Here is a 20,052-nt window from a genome sequence, read left to right on the forward strand (position 1 = left end):
TATTTGCAATAACTAATTACAGCAGCTTTAAATAATGAATCCTCATTAACTAAATCTAAGTCATAATAGACAATTTTATATTTTCTCATGAAGACTTGGATGAATTTATTGATGCATTTGAATCCATCATAGTTGAATGTTTTTAACTGTGTTCACAGGTGATCAGGGTCTCATTCATAACCTGATCTTGGATTCTGGGATCCTCTGGCAGCTCGCCACACGCGTTTGGCAGAACAAGGACCTCAACACGTAAGATCAGACCCGTCAGAGTCTGTTGACTTACTTTGAGTGGTTTCAGCTGTTCATCTGACAATCTGATTTCTGCAGGTACGGCTTCCTGGCGCTGTTCGCGTCCACCAATGGAGGCGTCACACGCGTTTACCCCAACATGTGAGTGATGACACTGCTGGTACTGTAATGACATTACCATTACAAGAAGCTTCGTAATGTGTTTGTGTGTGTGTGTGTTTCAGGGCTGCTGAATCATGGGACGAGGACCCTGAGCCTCTGAACTCAAACTTCTTCCGTCGCAGTCTGGACAACAAAGGCTACATCTTTAGAGCGCCAACACGAACCTGTGAGCCCAATAAATTACATACACTAAGCAAAAAGTGGCAGACCAATAAATCAACCAATGTATAATATATACATATATATATATTCCGTTTATAACAATAGCTGTCTCTGCTGCAAAATGTACTGGTATCTACAATAAGTCAAAGAATAGGTTTTTTTACAAAACTGAATTTAATGTATAATTTATGTTAAAATAATTTTAGAATTTTATTGAATCATTAAAATATTTAAAAAAACATTTTAAAAATATTTAGAAAATTTTGCAATTTTTTATATGTTTTTGAGTAAATGTTATGAAAATGAATTTATTTTTTTGTTATTGTTAATTAAATTGGATTTTAAATATATCATCGTTAAATTAACTATCAGCCACCCTGTTTCATAGATATGAGTCCATATTGGGGAAACACTATTGTAAAATCATAACTATCGACCATAAAAGAGTCATCTATAAAATGGTGTCCGCAACCCGTTTAACTGTGAAATATTTCTGATCGTAAGGATGAAGACATTTTTGTGCAATAAAATCAGGAACATTTGTTAAAAAACTAATAAAGTTCATTTAGATTTTCCTGTTGACTTTATACGTTAGTATGGATGATATTCAGTCCTGTGTGAGTGTTTTTCATCATTTTAATGACTCTTCTGTTTGTGTCTAGCGATGGATGATCTGTTAATCGCAGAGAACGGCACTGTGGGGATTCTGGTCACCACTGCGGTGGAGGTCGTGATTGGAGGCAAAACCATGAAGCCTGCTGGTGTGTTTCTCAGAAAATTTGCTGATAAATCTTCAGGAGGTTTAAAATCACATTATACTCTGATGATCTTTATCATGTTTTCCTGTTATTAGTGGTCGGCGTTAAGCTGGATTTAGAGGCCTGGGTCGACAAGTTCAAGATCCTCGCCAGCAACGTTTCGGACAGCAGACAGGCCGCACATAAGGTAAGATTTTTTGGAAAAAAGGAACTATGGAAGAAAAGCCCTTCTCACATTATGTTCATCTGTACTGGCATGAGTATGGTGAGATGTTGTAACTTGCTGTTTGTGTTGTGCAGTGCGGCCCATCCAGATCCTGTGAGATGGACTGTGAAGTGAACAGCGATGTGAGAAAACCTGCACACTCAGTCCCTACATGATAACAGATCATCTTGGCTGTACATGTGTTAGTTGATCTGGTTTTGAATGTGTGTTTCAGGATTTGCTGTGTTACCTGATCGATGACGGTGGTTTCCTAGTGATGTCCAATCAGAGAGATCACTGGAAAAAGGTAGATGTGCCGAAACCAGAAATATTATTATATTATATTATATTATATTATATTATATTATATTATATTATATTATATTATATTATATATCTAATGTAGTGTTTTCACCAGGGCCAAGGTTCCCACAGGTCATGGAATTTTTGGCATTGAAAGTCAGAGAATTCTATATTTTTTTATTTATTTTTTATTAATTTTTCTATACCGCATTTTTTTTATTGCTATGTTTCACATGTTTTGCTTATTGTTATGGTTAGGCTATTTTTCACCTGTACCTCTTAATTAAGGCAAACATGCCAGGAAAATGTCAATTTCAAGAGCTACAAATTGTCCACTTCAAAGGCTGTCCTAACCAGCCGCAACATGACAAAGGATTCTATTTTTGAAATGGTTTCTATTTCTGGGATTTTGCAGCTGACATTAATGCACAAAGAAAAGTATCTATTACTTACAGTTTGAACGTTCTTGTTTCCTTTTATTTTTCAAAAACCTGAGGAAAATTATCCATTGTTGCTCTCATTGTGGCTATTAAAGTCATGCAAAATGATATTCAAGCTCAAACCATTTTAATATTAAGCAAAGCTCAAACAAGTGTATTGCATGACAAAGATTCTATCAGTCACTGAGTATGTATTTTGAATAATGTTTTATGGTTTAGTTTAATTACATTTGGTTTTCATGTTTAGCTGCGAACAGAGCCCGCCCACACGCTGTTACGATTGACTGTGATTTATGATTGATTTTGTCGTCTTATAGCTTTGTCACGTCTGGTTAGGACACATTTCACCCCCTAGTGGAAGTTGCACAGAATGTTCTAATTGGTCGTGCGTAGCCGTTACTTTCGTTTAGTTACCATGGCAGAATCAATAAATATGAATAAATTAATATTATTCACATTTGTGTTAACTACAAAAACCTATAAGATTCCTGAGATTAATCATGTTTCATTATTAATCTGCTGTGATCAATAGTTTAAATAGAGCACCTCTTTATGTCCACGTCTGGCTCAGGTGGGACTGTTTTTCGGCGAGGTCGACCCCTACCTGATGTTCGCCCTCTACAACAACTCAATCTACGCACGCCATCAGACTTTCCAGTATCAGTCGGCCTGCGAGCCGACGGCCAGCAGCCACACAGGAGCCGCACACAGAGGATTCTATGTGGTGAGAAACCGATTGGTTCATGTTGAATGATATTGATTAAATATGCTACAGTCCATTTGAATCTCATGTAGGAAAACTGATAAAATGCAGCAGTATTTTGGTATTTTTGTCGTTAGCCCTCCATTGCTGATTTTCTCAGTCTGGCCTGGTGGACGTCAGCAGCGGCGTGGTGAGTACATTTGCAGAACGTTGCTAAAACATTCCCTGTTGGTTGTTAGAACAACATTCAGTAGATATGTGTTACGTCATATACAAGAAAGTGACATTCTGGTTTGGTAAATCGGTTCATGCCTTGATAATGTTGTTTCAGATCCTCATGCGTTAATGTCGCTGGTCTCTTTCAGGTCTGTTCTCCAGCAGTTCCTGTATGGACTTATCTACAGCAGCTGGTTCACCACAGGTTTGTGTTTCTCTGATTTTGTCACATCTTTAAAAGAAAAAAAATCTGGTCTGTTGGCTTGTTAAGATGTTTTTCTCCTCAAGAACTTTTAAAGCTGCATTCTAACCATAATTCAACATCTGAAATGCTGATTAAAAGCAACAATGTGCAAGCACACAACGAACATTAACATGTTGCTAAACTAATGATGACAGCGCACAGATTTTAATTAGACATTATCTATTGATACTTCATAGAATTCATTTATAAATGAGCTTTGGGCATTGTGGGGTTGCATTATACCCATTTTTGTCTTCTAGTAGACGCCTGGGCTGAGAGTTCAGACACTAAAGGGAGCAGCAGCTGCGTGACGGTTCACAGTCAATTCTACTTCACCAACACCACCAACTCCTTCAATGTGCTGCAGGACTGTGGGAACTGCTCCAGGTGTGTGTGTGTTTGTGTTTGTGTGTGTCCAAACAGTCCTTTGTTAAACACATTTCTAAACACAAACACTCTTTCTGTCAGGCTGTTCCACGCCAAGCGTATAGAAAACACAAACCTGTTGTTTGTGGTGGCTGAAACGCTTCCCTGCAGCTCTTGCGAGATCGAGAAACTCCTACCTGTCAGAACAAAGTGTATCCTTCCTTCCCATGATCCCCTGCTCACAGAGCAACACTAACAGATCTGCAGATCCCTGAAATACTCTATTTTCTGTTTGATTGATTGATGGATGACAGACAGAGCTTGTGGCGTTTCCTTAATGTTTTCTTCTCCAGCTCAAGAAGAGAACCCGTGTGATGTGTTAAATTCTGCCCGCTATCGGAAAGGACCTGACAAATGCTTTGACTACAACTTAGAGGTGAAGTGTTCTCTGTTGCTCCGATCAAACAGTGTTTGTTTGCTTCTTTATTTGATATTTTGTAAAGATGATTCTACCGCATAACACCCGGGCAACTCTATAGAACATCCTTGCAATTACCCAGAACATTGCATAGCATTAGCAAAGTCCTGGCAAACCCCTCAGAACACTCCAGCAACCACAAAACAATGTCCTGGCAACTACCCAAAACACCCTTAATAGCAATGCACTGACAGGCACCCTAGCAACCACATAACATTCTGGCAACCTAGCAGATCACTTGGGCAACCACATAGAAACATCCTGGCAACTACCTCAAGCACCCTAGCAACCAAATACCAATGTCCTGGCAGCCACCCAGAACACTCAAGAAATCTTATAGGAATGTCTTTCAATTAGCTCTAACAGCCAAGAAACTGCATAGCAATACCCTGGCAACTACCCAGAACGCTCCAGCAACTACCTAGCAACCTCCTGCAAACCACCCAGAACACCCTAGAAACTACATAGCAACCCAGATCATCCTAGCAATCGTATAACATTGTCCTAGCAGCTACCGGGAACACTTGAGCAACCACATAGCAACACCCTGGCTTCCACCCAGATCACCTTAACAACTTCATAACATTGTCCTAGCAACCACCAAGAACACTGAATCAGTCACATAGCAGCATCCTGGAAATCATCCAGAACACCTTAGCAACCTCATAACATTGTCCTACCAACTATCTAGCAACCACTCAGAACACTCGAGCAATCACATAATAATGTCCTGTCAACTATCCAGAATACCAAAGAAACAATATAGCAGCATCCTGGAAACCACCCATTACGCCCTAGCAACCTCATAACATTGTGCTAGCAACTGCCAAGGACATTCAAGCAACCACATAGCAATGCACTAAAACCACTCGGAACACAAAGCAACACCCTAGCAACCAGCACAAACATCCTGGCATTGTGATAGTGAGTTTATAGTGAACGCTGAGCTGAATGTTCTGTGTTTCCCACAGGAGAACACGTCTGAGTGTGGGAGCGCTCACTCTTTACACTGTCCAATGGGAGCTCTGCTCTGGGTTCAGTTATTGTCACTTTACCTCATTCTACGATCATAATCTGAGTCCCACTGCCTTTGGTGTTCCTGTCCCTCATCCGTACGACGCTCCGGTCCTCTCCTGACATCCTTCTGATTTTCCAGCTCTCTGTCTCATCGTGAGGTGCATTCCAGCTGTGTGCCGTTACAGCAGAGCATGATGGGAAAATGTGTCTTAGTAACCCCTGACATTGTGCAGATCCAAAAGAAAAAAAACGAAACTGTCTTAAATCGTTCACCTTTATATTAGGAAAACATACAAAAAAAAAAAAAACCTTTCTGCTGCCGTGAAGTATTTTTGCTTGCCAAATCCAAAAACAGGAAAGGACCTGGTTTGTTTCGAAATACTGAAACACGACACAAGTTTTGACGGTTATTATCACAATCTCGCACTGAGTGTTTATTTGAGTCTTGCTTTGTTCTGGATTTAGTGCCAAACCCTGATATATGTGGATGCTCAAACGCGGGGGACACGCAGCTTTCGTTGAAATATTTTGTTCGAGGCTTCCTTGCCAAAAGAGAATGCCGTATTATCGCAAACTGCTTTGTTTAGGAAAAGAAGAAAAAGATTTCAGTTACGTTTCCCGTTTATTTACAGCTTTGTCGAATGTTTTAAGGGCATATATTGTGTACAAAAACTGCTGCCTGGTTTGTTACCCAACAGTGCCTTGGCGCACTTGTCCAAATGGACCAACAATAGCACTGGACGTGGATTCGACTGACCCTGAAGGGATGCTGGAGAAAGACACGGTATTGAATGTTAACTTGACTTTGGTTTACAGTATAAGGGTGAATGTCACGAAACATGGCAAACGTTTCTATTTCACCCCAAAATCAAAAGAAAAAAAGATTTCGCAAAGAAAATGAAGCATATTTTGAGGACCATTAAGATTTAAAAAATAAAAAATAAAGCACATTTTCCTTAAATTTCTCATTACTGTAATGAAAAAAAAACTTTATCATTACCATAATGTGGAAAAAAAAAATACATTTTAGGAATTGTTATACTGCCTTAATTAGTGATTATTTAAATCATTTTTAATCTAATTCAGTAAAAACAATACATGAAAATAATGTAACAGCGCAAAAAAAATTTCTTACAAGTATTCTTCATTTTCTTTTTATAATTTTTTGGGGTGTTTTTCTATTAATTTTGGGGTGATTTCTCATGAGACTCACCCGCGCACGACCTTTGGCATTCAGTATGGGTTTTACTATACATGTTCTACTGATTCTGTCTTTAGAAAGGCACTCAAATGGTTTTTAATTCTTTAATGTAAATATGGTTATTCCACACTGAGTTGATCTAGGTCAGTGTCTTTGGTGACACTTTACAATAAGGTTCATTAGTTCAAGTTAGGTAATACATTAACTAATGTTAACAAATGTAAACTTATTGTAAAATGTTACCATGTGTTTTAATGAAATGGAATGCAAGCTGATGTCTCACTGTCCTGCTGCATGCTGGGAAAAAATGATAACTGCTATTAAACTTCATACTAATTTTGAGGACATTTACTGGAAGGACACTCGACCCTTACAGCCATTCGATGGACCAATTTTGTCTTCTCATTGAGTCCATAGATGCTATCGAAGGGTCGATATGTATTTATTTTTATTTAGTTTAAAAGATGGTATGTATATTGCTTGCGAAATGTATCAAGTGTGAATTTTGAGACGCTTTCATGCTTTTGAAATGTTTTGGTTTTTATCGCAGATGTTTTGTTGCTTTTCAGTGATTATCTATAACAAAGGTCCATTTAGACAAAAAAAAATTAGTTTGTGGTATTTCATCTTTTAATGTGGCCACACTTCCAAAACAACTGTACTTCCAAATGAATCAGACTGGACCGAGATTCTTCTGAATTGGACTGAAAGGGTTTCGCTCAACGTGTTTTGTATCGTAATGGCTTGAGCAATACTTTGAATTATATCGACTACGCTGAAATGCAAGTGAGCGCTACTGAATTAGTGTAAGGAGAGCATGAAATCAGTATAGAGCTGCTTTCTTTGGATGACTTTGATTCAGGCTTGTCTTTGAATATCGGCTTAATGTTTGTATGTGAGCTATGAGTGTTCTAACAGAATTATTTAATGCCAATAAGAGTATTTATACTATTGTCTTTATGTAAAATTCTCTCTGTGTTACAATGAATTTAAATGATGTGAATAGGAATGTTTTAATTCTTTTTTGTTTTTTTGTTTGTTTTTTATTTCGTTGTTCTGCAGATGTTTGTTAACTATGTGAAAGGGTTTTTCCTCCCTTTCTGCAGTCTTCCATATCACTTCATTTTGTACAGATGGCACAAAAATATCAAGAAAGGCTAACTTTGTATCATATTGTGTCATTCACTTCTGGGAGATGTTTATAAGAGAATTGGTGAGATAAAGACATTCATATTTTTCACGTCATCTTGGTATGGACTTTTATTTTTTACTCCAGAAATATGTATTTGATCATGAAAGAGAACAGCAGGTTTTTATTACAGCAGAAAAACGATTGCAAGTAATCATATTTTATGGTTACTTCCTGTGGTGATCTAGGCTTGAGGCTTTACTCGGCTGCTTCCTTGCCCTGTAAAGAAAAGGCAATATTTTAGATAATTTTTCTTCTTCATATTTTTATTTATTTGTTTTTATTTATATTTTAGATATTTCAATATTTTATTTATTTCAAAGTATTTCATTTTATGCTCATTTTTAGATAGATAGATTTTTTTTTCCCATTCAGTAAAATTTGTTTCAGATTAGAGACAGCAGGTGGTGCTTACCTTCCCAGCATCACGGCTCTTGGCTCTTAGCTTGTTGACCTGAGACTCGGCGATGTCAGCGCGCTCCTGAGCCTCTTCCAGTTCATGCTGCACCTTCCTGTACCTGGAGAGGTGAGTGTTGGCCTGCTCCTCCTGTATGTGTGAGAACAAATGTTGGGTTACTAGAATTCTGGGATCTTTTCACTTCTTTTGTGACTACACATAAAGGTAAATCAAGCTTAGTTAGTTCAGTAATGAACTACTGTTAACTAACTTGGGATTGAGTATGTGGTAAATAATGTGGCTAGCTAACTGGCACTGCTACACAGGTAGCTTATGTGTTAATATGCACTCTTCAATTGTTTATTTGAAACAGTAGGTCCAATTATGAGCCCTTGTTAAGAAAGGTTTTGTTTATATAAAGTGTATATTTTCAGTTACTTAGGCCATTTTGTTAACAACATGCCCAATCTCCAAAACCCCAACCTCGGCAAACCAGAATGCTCAAAATTATTCACAAGAATGTTGAAATTTTAAGAATTGGCTATGAAAGTTTTTTTTCCCCCCTATCAAGCTTTGAAAGGAAGACCAAATCAGCATGAAAGTTTATGCTATGACTAAGAATTATTACTCACAGCTTCCTCAGCCTGATGCTTGTAGGCCTTCACTTTCAGCTGGAGCTTGTCGACCAGATCCTGCAGTCGGGTCACATTCTTCTTGTCTTCCTCTGTCTGTGAAGGTGAAATGGTTTAAAACCCTATCCAGCACTGTAAATTGTTCAATCTGTTGATTCCACTGCACAGATAGGAAGTACCTGGTAAGTAAGCTCCTTCACTCTTCTCTCATACTTGCGCACACCTTTAACAGCATCAGCACCACGTCTCTGTTCAGCGTCAACTTCAGCCTCCAACTCACGCACCTTTAATAAAGTTAGTCCACTTCACTAATTGACTAGTCACATTGTGGTATCTGCACTGGGACATTTTTCTTTCTGTTTCTCTTTGTGAACTTACCCTGGACTCCAGTTTCTGGAGCTGTTTCTTTCCACCCTTCATAGCCAGATTCTCAGCCTCATCCAGACGGTGCTATAAGTCTTTGACAGTCACCTCTAGGTTCTTCTTCATCCTCTCCAGATGGGCACTGGTGTCCTGTTCCTTCTTCAGCTCCTCAGCCATCATAGCGGCCTTAAAAGAAAGAGCCATATAAGATTAACTAAACTGTAAGACACCCTCTTTAAAGATCTGTTATATTGGAAGTAGAATAGAAAAAGTAGTAAAATAGCAAACGCTCACATCTGTGATGGCCTTTTTGGCCTTGTCCTCTGCATTTCTGGCCTCCTGGATTGCATCGTCCACCTCACCTTGAACTTGAACCAGATCAGCTTCAATCTTCTTCTTGGTGTTAATAAGACTTGTATTCTGTTGGACATGAGCAGTCTTAGTGTGTTTCATTTTATCTGTAACTTTGGTTTTTTTTTGTAATTGAAATTCTCCAGTTATATACTTGAGAGTGAAGGAGTCCCACACGCTCACTGGCATCAACCAGCTCTTGCTCTGCCACTTTGCGGCCTCTCTCAGTTTGTTCCAGTGCAGCTCTCAGCTCCTCAATCTCGACTTGCATCAGGTTAGTCCTACGTTCCACCATGGCCACCTGCTCCTTCATGTCCTCTTGTCCTCTGACGGCTTCATCAAGGTGCAGTTGGGCATCCTGTGGAAAGATAAGTTCCTTGTTAGTTCAAACAATTTATATTTGTTGCAGTTCCTTATTTTACAGAAAAAATAATACCTTGAGCTGGCCTTGGACATTCCTGAGCTGTTTCTGGGCCTCAGCAGCCTGGCGGTTAGCATGACTCAACTGGATTTCCATCTCATTAAGATCTCCCTCCATCTTCTTCTTGATTCTCAGGGCATCATTTCTGCTCCTGACCTCAGAGTCCAGAGTGCTCTGCATGGAATCGATCACTCTTTGGCTGTTTCTCTTGATCTGTTCCATCTCCTCATCCTTCTCAGCAAGCTTCCTGTCAATCTCCCCCTTAACTTGATTCAGTTCCAGCTGGACACGAAGAATCTTGGACTCCTCATGCTCCAGTGTTCCCTGTTTGAAAGCATTCACTACTATTTTAGATTTTTTTTTGCATTGTTGTAGACATTTTTAACCAAAATTAACAGTACCAATACAGCACCTCAGCTTCTTCAAGAGCAGTTTGAATTTCAACTTTCTCTGATTCCACTGCCTTCTTGGCTTTCTCCAGCTCATGAATGGTCTTTCCAGTCTCTCCTATCTGTTCAGTCAGGTCAGAGATCTCCTCTGTGCATACAACAGATATACATTAGTGTCTTTATCATTTGTATTTGAAAAAGTTTGAATGTACATGTTTGGTTCACACACGTTGTAGGTTCTTGTTCTCCCTCTTTAGGGTCTCCAGCTGGTCAAGAGCTTCTTCATAGGAGTTTTTCATTTTGAAAAGCTCTGTGCTGAGAGAACGGGCCTCTTTCTGAGCACCTTCCAGCTCAGACTGACTTTCCTCATACTTCTGTTTCCATTCCGCTAGTACCTGAGAAAGAAATAGGCTATTGTTACATGAGAAGGTCCATGGATGTAAGTGTAGATTTGTAGATGATTCACATCTTTCTTGCCTTATCAAAGTTTCTCTGTTTTTTGTCAAGGTTGGCAGCCAATGCATTTGCCCTCTCCACATCAATCATGAGGTCTTCCACTTCACCTTGCAGTCTCTGTTTGGTCTTTTCCAGAGAGGCACACTTGGAGTTTACAGCCTCAATGGATTCTTCAGCCTCCTGTAGACGCTGGGCCAGCTTTTTCCTGAGGAAAGTGGTATGTCATAGTCTATTCAATGTCGTTTGTGCAATCATTCACTTAAATGTTTTACATACTTGGCTTCCTCAAGCTCCTCGGTGCGTTGGATGGCATCAGTCTCATATTTGGTTCTCCACTGAGCCACCTCACTGTTGGCCTTAGACATTCCACGCTGTAGTTCTGCCTTGGCCTCCTGCTCCTCCTCAAACTGCTCTCTGAGCAAATCACAGTCATGGCGTGCAGACTGTACTGCATGGGCCAGGGCATTCTTGGCCTACCATTGAAAACGTATCCAAAAGTTGAAGGGCACCTGATTTGATGGAAATCTTGAGATGGAATTATGTTTGTGCATTGTGGTGTGATGATGTACCTTAACTTCCTCTTCAATGTGTCTCTTGAGTTCTTCAATCAGCTGAGTGTTAGCCTGTTTTCCTCTGGTCAGCTGTGAAACAAGAGCTTCTTTCTCCTCCAGCTGGCGGGAAAACTCACCTGTACATTTGCTTTGGATTAATAATTCTATTAATTTATTTATAAAACCCTTCTATAATGCATATATGTACACTAACCATTCTCTGTGGCAAGTCGTGCTTTCTGAGCATTTATGTCATTGAGCTGGCGAACATGTTCGTCATTCTTGGCCTTTAATTCACTTAATTGATCCTCAAGGGTACGGCACATCTTCTCTAAATTTCCCTACAGAAGTAGAAGCATAAGTACAGGTGCTTTTTGTTTGATGGCCCTCTAGTGACAGTGATTACCTTTGATTTAGCCACAGCCTCCATGTTGTTTGTTAAGTCATCAATCTCCATCTTGTTTCACTCTTCTCCTTTTCCAGCTTCTGCTTGACTCTCTGGAGGTTGTCGATCTGTTCTCCAAGCTCAGCCACACTGTCTGCCTGCTTCTTCCGGAGAGCTGCTGCTGTAGCCTCATGCTGCAAGGTAGACTCTTCCAGATCACGACGCAACTTCTGGAATTCAGCTTCACGCTTCTTATTCATCTCAATTTGGGCAGCAGTGGCACCACCAGCTTCCTCAAGCCTCTCACTGATCTCTTCAAGTTCCCTGGAGAGATCAGCTCTCTGCTTCTCCACTTTAGCACGAGCAGCTCGCTCTGCCTCAATTTCCTCTTCCAGCTCCTCAATACGAGCCTACACATAAGAATAATTACAAATAATTACGTTTGTTTACTTGGAAACATAAATTCTGCTACATGATTTCAAATAGAAAACATTTTACCTGAAGTTCTTTGATCTTCTTCTGAAGCTGTGATCCCAAAGATTGCTCATCTTCAATCTTGCTGAGAAGCTGACTTATTTCAAAGTCCTTCCTGTTTTTAAACATATGTGTTTGGTAAAATGTGCAGTTAGAGTTGTACCTGGCACAATGATGCTTGCACAGTCTAACTTCTACTCACTTTTTGATCTTCTCCTCTGATTGCTGTTTGTCATTCTCCAGGTCCATTATGGATTCCTGGGCAAGTTTCAGATCACCCTCAAGTTTCCTCTTAGCTCTCTCAAGGTCCATACGGAGCTTCTTTTCTTGCTCCAGTGAGCCCTCAAGCTATTGTTAAGCAAAAAAGTGCAGCAATGGTTAGTATACAATAACAGAATCATGATTGATCGATTTATGGCCTTGTTCCCTTACATCATCCACTTGCTGCTCAAGCTTTGTCTTGGACTTAGACAAAGTGTTGACTTTGTCTTCCTCTGCTTGTAGGTCATCAAGAGTCTGCTGTGTGCCTCTTGGAGGGCTTTTTTCTCTTTTGTCAGTTTGGCAATAGCTTCATCTTGGGAAGCCATCTCTTCAGTCAGGTTTTTCACCTAAATGAAGCAAAGTTATTACTGTGTGCTATCTTAGCATGTGTATTTGTGGAATACCAAGAAGATGGCAAAATAGTGACCTTGTTTTCTGTTGCATGTTTCTCCTTCTCCACTTTTGTCAAGGTGAGCTCCAGGTCATCAATATCTTTCTTCAGCTCGGAGCATTCATCTTCCAGTTTCCTCTTCTTGGCTGTCAGTTCAGCATTGATTTCCTCCTCATCCTCCAGTCTCTCGGTTGTCTCTTTGAGTTTGGCCTCAAGCTGGATCTTGCTTTTGATGAGACCTTCACATCGCTCCTCAGCATCAGAGAGGTTTTCGGCTTCCTATTCGATGAAATGTATGTATTTAATGGCATGACATTTGTTATATACAACCCTGTGGGATCCATATAGACTCTGCAATACTCACAGATGCTACTTGGAGTTGAAGGTCATTTTTCTCCTGCAGGAGTGACACCATTTTCTCCTCAATCTCCTTCTTTTTGGCAAGTGCCTTTTCTAGATCCTCCTTCATTTTTCCATAGTTCTCCTTCATCTGAGCCAGTTCTTTCTCAGTCTCTGCACTCTTCAGAAGAGGCTTGATTTTGAAATAGAGCTTCATCCATGGCCAGTGTTTCACGTTCATGAATGAGCGGATATTGTATTGGATGGTATAAATTGATTCTCTGTTTAGAATGTCAGTAAATGTGTCATGATTAGCCTTTGGTAGCCATTCAAGTTTGGCATTCAAAGTAAAAATTGTCTATGTACATGGTACCTCCTCTCCATCATTTTGACGAACTCTCTCCTCATGAGGTATCCACGACACAATGCCTGAGTCATGGTAACCAGCGCTGCTAGTTTTTCATCTCTCATCTCCTCAAGGGTACCTAGCAGACCAGCTTTGAAGAACACCTACAATCCCAACACAGGTATACAGGTTTAAACCTTTCTTTATTCACTCTTAGTGGTATTCAAACAACTTTCTACCTTGTACCTTGGTGTGTCCAAACTTGTACTGGCTGTGGTCAACATCAATGGAGCCCAAGAGTTTCTCTGAGGCTTTCTTGTTGTCAATAAACTGACCCTCCGGGATGACGCTAGCATTTAATACTTTGTATCTGCAAGTGGAATTTTTTAAGTAATTTGTATTGCACTTTTCCCTTTTGTGTGTTCAGTAAGCTATGAAAAGAATACCTCTGCTTGAAGTCACCATAGAGGATTCTGCTGGGGAAACCCTTTCTGCAGATTCTGATACCCTCCAGAACACCATTACATCTGAGCTGGTGGATTACCAGGAAATTCTCCATCAGACCTGAAATGGAAATTACCTCAAGCTTCCAAAGTTATATAAAAAAAACTGGTACATTTGACTTCAGGGATCAAGTTTACCTGGAGTCTTGGATTCATTGGGAATCAGGCAGCGTACAAAATGAGGATGAGTGCTCCTTAGGTTGGTCATTAGCTTCCCCAGGTTCTCCTGTGGAACCAGTAATTGGTGTATATAGACTTAGACATGCATCAAGAGTAAAATGTAACACTTTACCTGCTGTCCAACAAGACATACCCTAAACAATGCAGACACAGTCTGGAAGGAACCACCCTTCTTCTTTCCCTTCTTTCCACCTCCACCACTCTCTGTGACAATTACCAAACTAATTAAAAATGATCATATTGTCTTTGCAACTCATTTTTGGAAACCATTTGGTTCAGTTATGCACCTTTGAAGCAGAAAATTATAAGACTAAGTATAATCTACCTTCAGCAGATGCATGAGCAGCGTAGAGGAAGGACAACAACTTGAGTGATGACTTCTGGTAGAGTTGCACGACTGAGTCGTTCAGTGGATCCTTGTTTTTGTCCAACCAGCCAGCAATGTTGTAGTCCACAGTGCCAGCATAGTGCACCAGGGAGAAGTGGGCCTCTGCCTTACCTTTGGCAGGCTTGGGCTTCTGGAATGCTTGGGTTTTGCCAAGATGCTGATCATGGAGCTTGTTTTTGAAGCTTGTATCTGTAGCCTTGGGAAACATGCACTCCTCTTCAAGGATGGAAAATATGCCCATTGGCTGTTTGAGAAATAATCACACTCACATACAAGCAAAAGGTAAATTTAAACATTATATGAATTATTCATTTTACTCAAATTACCTTCTCAATGAGCTCAATGCAGGCAGCCAAGTCCATACCAAAGTCAATGAACTCCCATTCAATGCCTTCTTTCTTGTACTCCTCTTGCTCCAGTACAAACATGTGGTGGTTGAAGAACTGTTGCAGTTTCTCATTTGTGAAGTTAATGCAAAGCTGCTCCAAGCTGTTGAACTGATAATTCAACACAGGCAAGTTCTTACTCCTGACTGTTAACTTGTATCTTAATTCTTACAGAGACATTAAAAAAACACATCAAAGATCTCAAATCCAGCAATGTCCAGCACACCAATGAAGAACTGTCTAGGCTGCTTCGTGTCCAACATCTCATTGATACGGACGACCATCCACAAGAACATCTTCTCATAGACAGACTTGCAGAGAGCCATGACTGAATTGTTCACCTGAGAAATGATGCATGGGGTTTATGCCATTAGCTTTTACTAGAGAAGAATGAATGTCTTCATTCTCAAAAGGCTTTATCCTTAAAAATATTAGGTTACTTACTTGTGGCACTGTTTGACCTTTGGTCACAAACTCATTGCCGACCTTTACTCTGGGGTAGCACAGAGCTTTCAGCATGTCCGCAGAGTTCAGGCCCATAAGGTAGGCGATTTTATCAGCCACTGAGGAAAAAGTTTTCCACATTGTTTTGCATGGTAATTATGTAAGCAGATATTGTTATGCAAAGTAACTCACAGTACACTCATCACAGTAATTGTTGCCTGGAGTAACCTAAGATGTCAAGTTCCCTGAATGAGGAAACAGTGATGTTCAAACTTTACAGCAGTGGTCAGTCTCAAACTCAATTCTGGAGGGCCAGAGCCCTGCAGAGTTTAGCTCCAACCAGCTCCAACTCAACTGTTGGAGGAAGTTTCTTGTAGTCCTAAAGACCTTGATTAGCTGGATCAGCTGTTTTTATCAGGATTGTAGCTGTGACCCTCCAGGAACTGAGTTCGAGACCACTGCCTTACAACCGTTTGGTTACAGTGCTGATATTCAACCTATAAGCTACAACACCAGTTTACATGGAGACTCTCACTAATAGTCTTACCCTCAGTGCCATCAGGTTCAGCTTGCTCCTCTCTCTGCTTCTGCTTGAACTTCATGTTCCCGTGATGCATCACAGCTCCTGTCAGCTTGTAGATGCTTATTTTCTCTTCAGCACTGAAGCCCAAAATATCAATAGCAGTCTGTATTTATACCAACAACAAAAAAACACACATTAAAGAATCATCTGTATTATATAATGCAGTGCTCTTTTTAATATATATGGATTTCTGCTCTTAATCATTGAATTGAATAATAAAAAGAATAATAATGCCGTTGTCCACATACATCTGTGGCAATGAACTCCTCCACATCGTTGATGCTCTTGACAGTGATTTCACCCTGGCTGATCATTGGATAGTCATAAGGGTTGGTGGTGATAAGCAGTGCCTCTGTAAAGCATCAAATTCACTGTTAATCACTTTCAAGACATGACTACTGTTTTCTGTTTTAAGAACCCCATGAAATCCAAAGTCCAGTTTTTTTTTTTTGTTTTTTTTGTTTTTTTTGTTACCTAACACCAGGTGCCACCAACTAGCAATACCAAGTAGAAAACTGTGTTTTTGATTGAATTCAAGCTTATGCATTGTTTCTTTACCTGACCATCAGTTGGTTGTGAAGTAAGTGGCTGGAGTTTATGAATTTTTAATGTGTCTTGTTGCTTTTAAATCTTTTTTTCCTGGCTGTAACTTAAAATGTTAGGTAAAGCTAAAGGCTATAAGCAATAAGACTGCTCATCAGACATTTCATGGGGTTTTCATTTCTGTAGATTTCTCACCAAGCAGCTCTGGCTTGTGTCCAGTCATGAGCTGGTAGAAGATATGGTAGCTCCTCTCAGCAGACAACTGGAATGTTACTCTTGACTTTTCCAGCAGATCTTGACATAAAACATTGACTTTGAATATGCAGTTTGTCATCCCAACTAAAAAACATTTTTGTCTCAAAAAAGCATGACTCACAAGTTTCAATATCAGCTGAAGCCAGTTTTCCAGTGGATCCGAAGTGAATCCTAATGAATTTACCCTAAGGAGAAGTAAATGATTCAGAACTGTTTGCAGAGGTGTAATGAAATGCAAAAATGCATTTTATATGACCTCATCGACTTACAAAACGAGAGGAGTTGTCATTTCTCACAGTCTTGGCATTACCATAAGCCTCCAGCAGAGGGTTGGCAGCAATGATTTGATCCTCTAGCGACCCCTGGTGGGTGTAAAAGTATAATAATTTATGTAGAAAAGTTCTTTATACTTAGACTGTTTTTAATTAAGTGTAGTCACCTGCATTTTGCCTGCGACAGGTTCTGCCTTCTTCTGTCCAGACACTGCGATTGTCGCAAAGTACTGGATGACACGCTTGGTGTTGACGGTCTTTCCTGCACCAGATTCTCCGCTGGAGTGTGAAATGATAATATGGTAAAGCACTTTTTGATACAAAAAAAAAAAAAAAAAAAAATTATAATGTAAAGTGTCTGAAGTATCATAAGCTCACGTAATTAGGACAGACTGGTTCTCACGATCTGTAAGAATATTTATTATTCAAATTAGATCTGAACTTAGGTTTCATTTAGGATTAGCAGCACAATAAATCAACAATTCAGTCACCATGAAACATAAGCAACCCAATATTATGTACAACATGAAACAAGGCTTTTATCCATTGGGAATTAATTGCATGGTGAAAAGTGGGTGATAGATTCCATACAAGAAAACCTGACTTGGCTAAATTGTTTGAGTAAATTTGATATTAAAATCGATAAGTATATTTGATTTGTAACAGCACATTATTGATATCAAATATTTTTGTCTTGTAGGAATACCATGCCCAACAATTCCAGGGATAAGTTTTACGAAAGCCAATAAGGTCAGTTTTGATTTCATGTTGATTTTAAAGCTGCACATTCAGACAGATATAGATGTTGATAGCTGACCAGTGAGCATGAACTGGTAGGCGTTGTCAGAGATGGAGAAGATGTGGGGTGGGGCTTCAATCCTCTTTTTGCCTCTGTATCCAGTCACAACAACTGCGTCGTACACGGGCAGCCACTTGTAGGGATTGACAGTGACGCAGAACAAGCCGGAGTATGTCTGAAATGGAGATAGTCCAGATTTTTTGCCACCCTTTATTCCCATCACTCTTTATTTCCAAGAATACAGTATTATGTGTTAGACTTACGTAGATCATCCATGCTGCGTAACGCTCTTTGAGGTTATAGAGCACAGCGGGCTCATTGAGGTGGGTCATCATGGCCATGTCCTCAATTTTGTCAAACTTGGGTGGGTTCATGGGAAAGATTTCATCTTCCTTTACTGTGAGGGTCTGAGAATGAACAACATTTTATAACTCAACAGTTTATTTGGAATATGATGATTACATGGATGATTGCAGTCTTTTTTCAACTTACTTTCCCACACAGGGTTTTAACTGTAGCCTTGCCACCATCTTTACTAACAAGAGTACCTTTCAGGTACATGTTCTCGGGTTCTGACACAAAGTAGGCCGTTTTGGCATCAAACGGGGTGTTTTGAGCCTCAATCCTTTCCTTTTCTGGCTTCCGGAGGAAAATGGCCGCTGGGCCAAAACACTCCATTTCACCATCTCCCATGACGGCGAGTTCCTGTTAGAGTGTTACAACAACAAAAAAAATCATGATTTTCACTGAAACATCTTTTTCTGTGAATGCCAGCAGATTCATAAAATGTTTAACACATTTTTACAATGTTTAAGTAATTATTTACCTTTTTTTCAGTTCCCTAGTACAGAGAATGATGTATGATCTGTGAAAATAAAGTAGTTGATAAAATATTTAATGTGTCTAATCTTCTTTGCAAGATTTTAAAATGTGTACAAGTCCAAAGAATCAATGCAGAATATAGTTTTGCATCTCTATGTGAACTTTATCTCACCGTGGATGGATCCCTGTCAGGTCTTGAGGACTCTTCAGACGGCCTCTTTTATAGAGATGTTTAGGTGAACTCAGCAGAAAGCTCACACTGTATTTGGTCATGTGAATTTGCTCTATAGGTTGTGCCACTTGGCTACCCATTTATAGACCTCTATTTGTCAATAACGTATTTAACTCCTCGTGTCCTTCATATACAGTAAGTTACTGGCAACACTTAGCAACTTTAATTAACATTTCTTTATAATTTATTTACATTTTTATATACTTTTATTAATTATCACTGGCCTTACAGACATGTACAAATTAAATAAGAATTACATTTTTTATTTAATAAATCATAGTTGATATTTCTAACAATGTGACTGTACACTAACTTAAGATCTATTAAGTATTATTAAATGTAATATTGTTTGTTAATGTTGAGTTTAACCCAATTACTAATCACTTAATAGCAAAACAGCTTTGACATTTAGTGTTTGAATAACTTGTTTTCATAATATTTTAATTTATTTATTGTGGTATCTCAGTTAATAATCAGTTAATCTCATATACTGTTTTTAAAACAGAAATAACAAGCATTACAAACAACTGATATGCGTTTGCACACCATTCATGCTATGTACTGTGAAATTAAAATGATTGAAATGATTATCATGATTCATTAATAAAAAAAATGAATACATATTAATAGAGTTCGGGTTTTTTTTTTTTTTTTTTTTTTTTCAGGCTATAAAAATATTTTCCATCCTTTTAGATGTCTATGGTTTCAGATTCCTGAACGGTCACATACTCTCATGGTGATAAAATCTCAAATGTGGATCTGCCATCAAGTCAGTAGACAATTCATCATCCCACAGTGCTCACTGATTCAAATTAAACAACATATCTTATAGTGCATATGTAAAATATATAGTGTTTAAAAGTTAAAGAAAGGCTTCATCATGTGAGTTGTGTAATTTATAGCAGAATTTATGTGCCAAATGTCCTGTCGAGGATTTTTATGAAGTGCCGCACAGCTGTGGGGAAGAGCTCTGGTGTCAGTGAAGTATTTTACAGACACATACCATAAATGGATTCGCATCTGTTTTATGAACTTTGATCTTTAATGTACAGCCGCAAAATCCACAAATAGAACCATTAAATGTTTTTGGATGACGTGAAACTTTTCACTTCCGCATGTTATTTATATCAGTGAAATAATATGAATTATATCCACCTCTATGATATAGGCCCTATACACTTAAACTTGTATGAAAA

General features: G+C 39.1%; 1 protein-coding gene and 1 pseudogene across 4 annotated transcripts in view; one reads left to right on the forward strand and one right to left on the reverse strand.

Moving 5' to 3' along the window:
• cacna2d2b (calcium channel, voltage-dependent, alpha 2/delta subunit 2b) overlaps positions 1 to 7,749 on the forward strand; it is a 31,220-nt gene extending 23,471 nt beyond the window's left edge. For 2 of the 4 annotated variants that reach the window (XM_048182553.1, XM_048182554.1), the window contains 13 exons: positions 159 to 249; positions 328 to 390; positions 474 to 577; positions 1,236 to 1,334; positions 1,427 to 1,518; positions 1,632 to 1,679; positions 1,772 to 1,843; positions 2,851 to 3,003; positions 3,120 to 3,172; positions 3,348 to 3,403; positions 3,703 to 4,020; positions 4,162 to 4,244; positions 5,258 to 7,749. In XM_048182553.1, the coding sequence (XP_048038510.1) occupies positions 159 to 249; positions 328 to 390; positions 474 to 577; positions 1,236 to 1,334; positions 1,427 to 1,518; positions 1,632 to 1,679; positions 1,772 to 1,843; positions 2,851 to 3,003; positions 3,120 to 3,172; positions 3,348 to 3,403; positions 3,703 to 4,020; positions 4,162 to 4,244; positions 5,258 to 5,359 (1,334 nt within the window). In that variant the 3' untranslated portion in view covers positions 5,360 to 7,749. The remainder of the gene's footprint in view (positions 1 to 158; positions 250 to 327; positions 391 to 473; positions 578 to 1,235; positions 1,335 to 1,426; positions 1,519 to 1,631; positions 1,680 to 1,771; positions 1,844 to 2,850; positions 3,004 to 3,119; positions 3,173 to 3,347; positions 3,404 to 3,702; positions 4,021 to 4,161; positions 4,245 to 5,257) is intronic. The other 2 variants (XM_048182556.1, XM_048182555.1) reach the window with 2 other exon arrangements.
• Positions 7,747 to 18,841, reverse strand: LOC125263540 (annotated as a pseudogene).
• Between the last annotated feature and the right edge of the window lie 1,211 nt (positions 18,842 to 20,052).

This window comes from Megalobrama amblycephala, linkage group LG2 (assembly GCF_018812025.1).
Source record: "Megalobrama amblycephala isolate DHTTF-2021 linkage group LG2, ASM1881202v1, whole genome shotgun sequence".
In the NCBI taxonomy this organism is placed as follows: Eukaryota; Metazoa; Chordata; class Actinopteri; order Cypriniformes; family Xenocyprididae; genus Megalobrama; species Megalobrama amblycephala.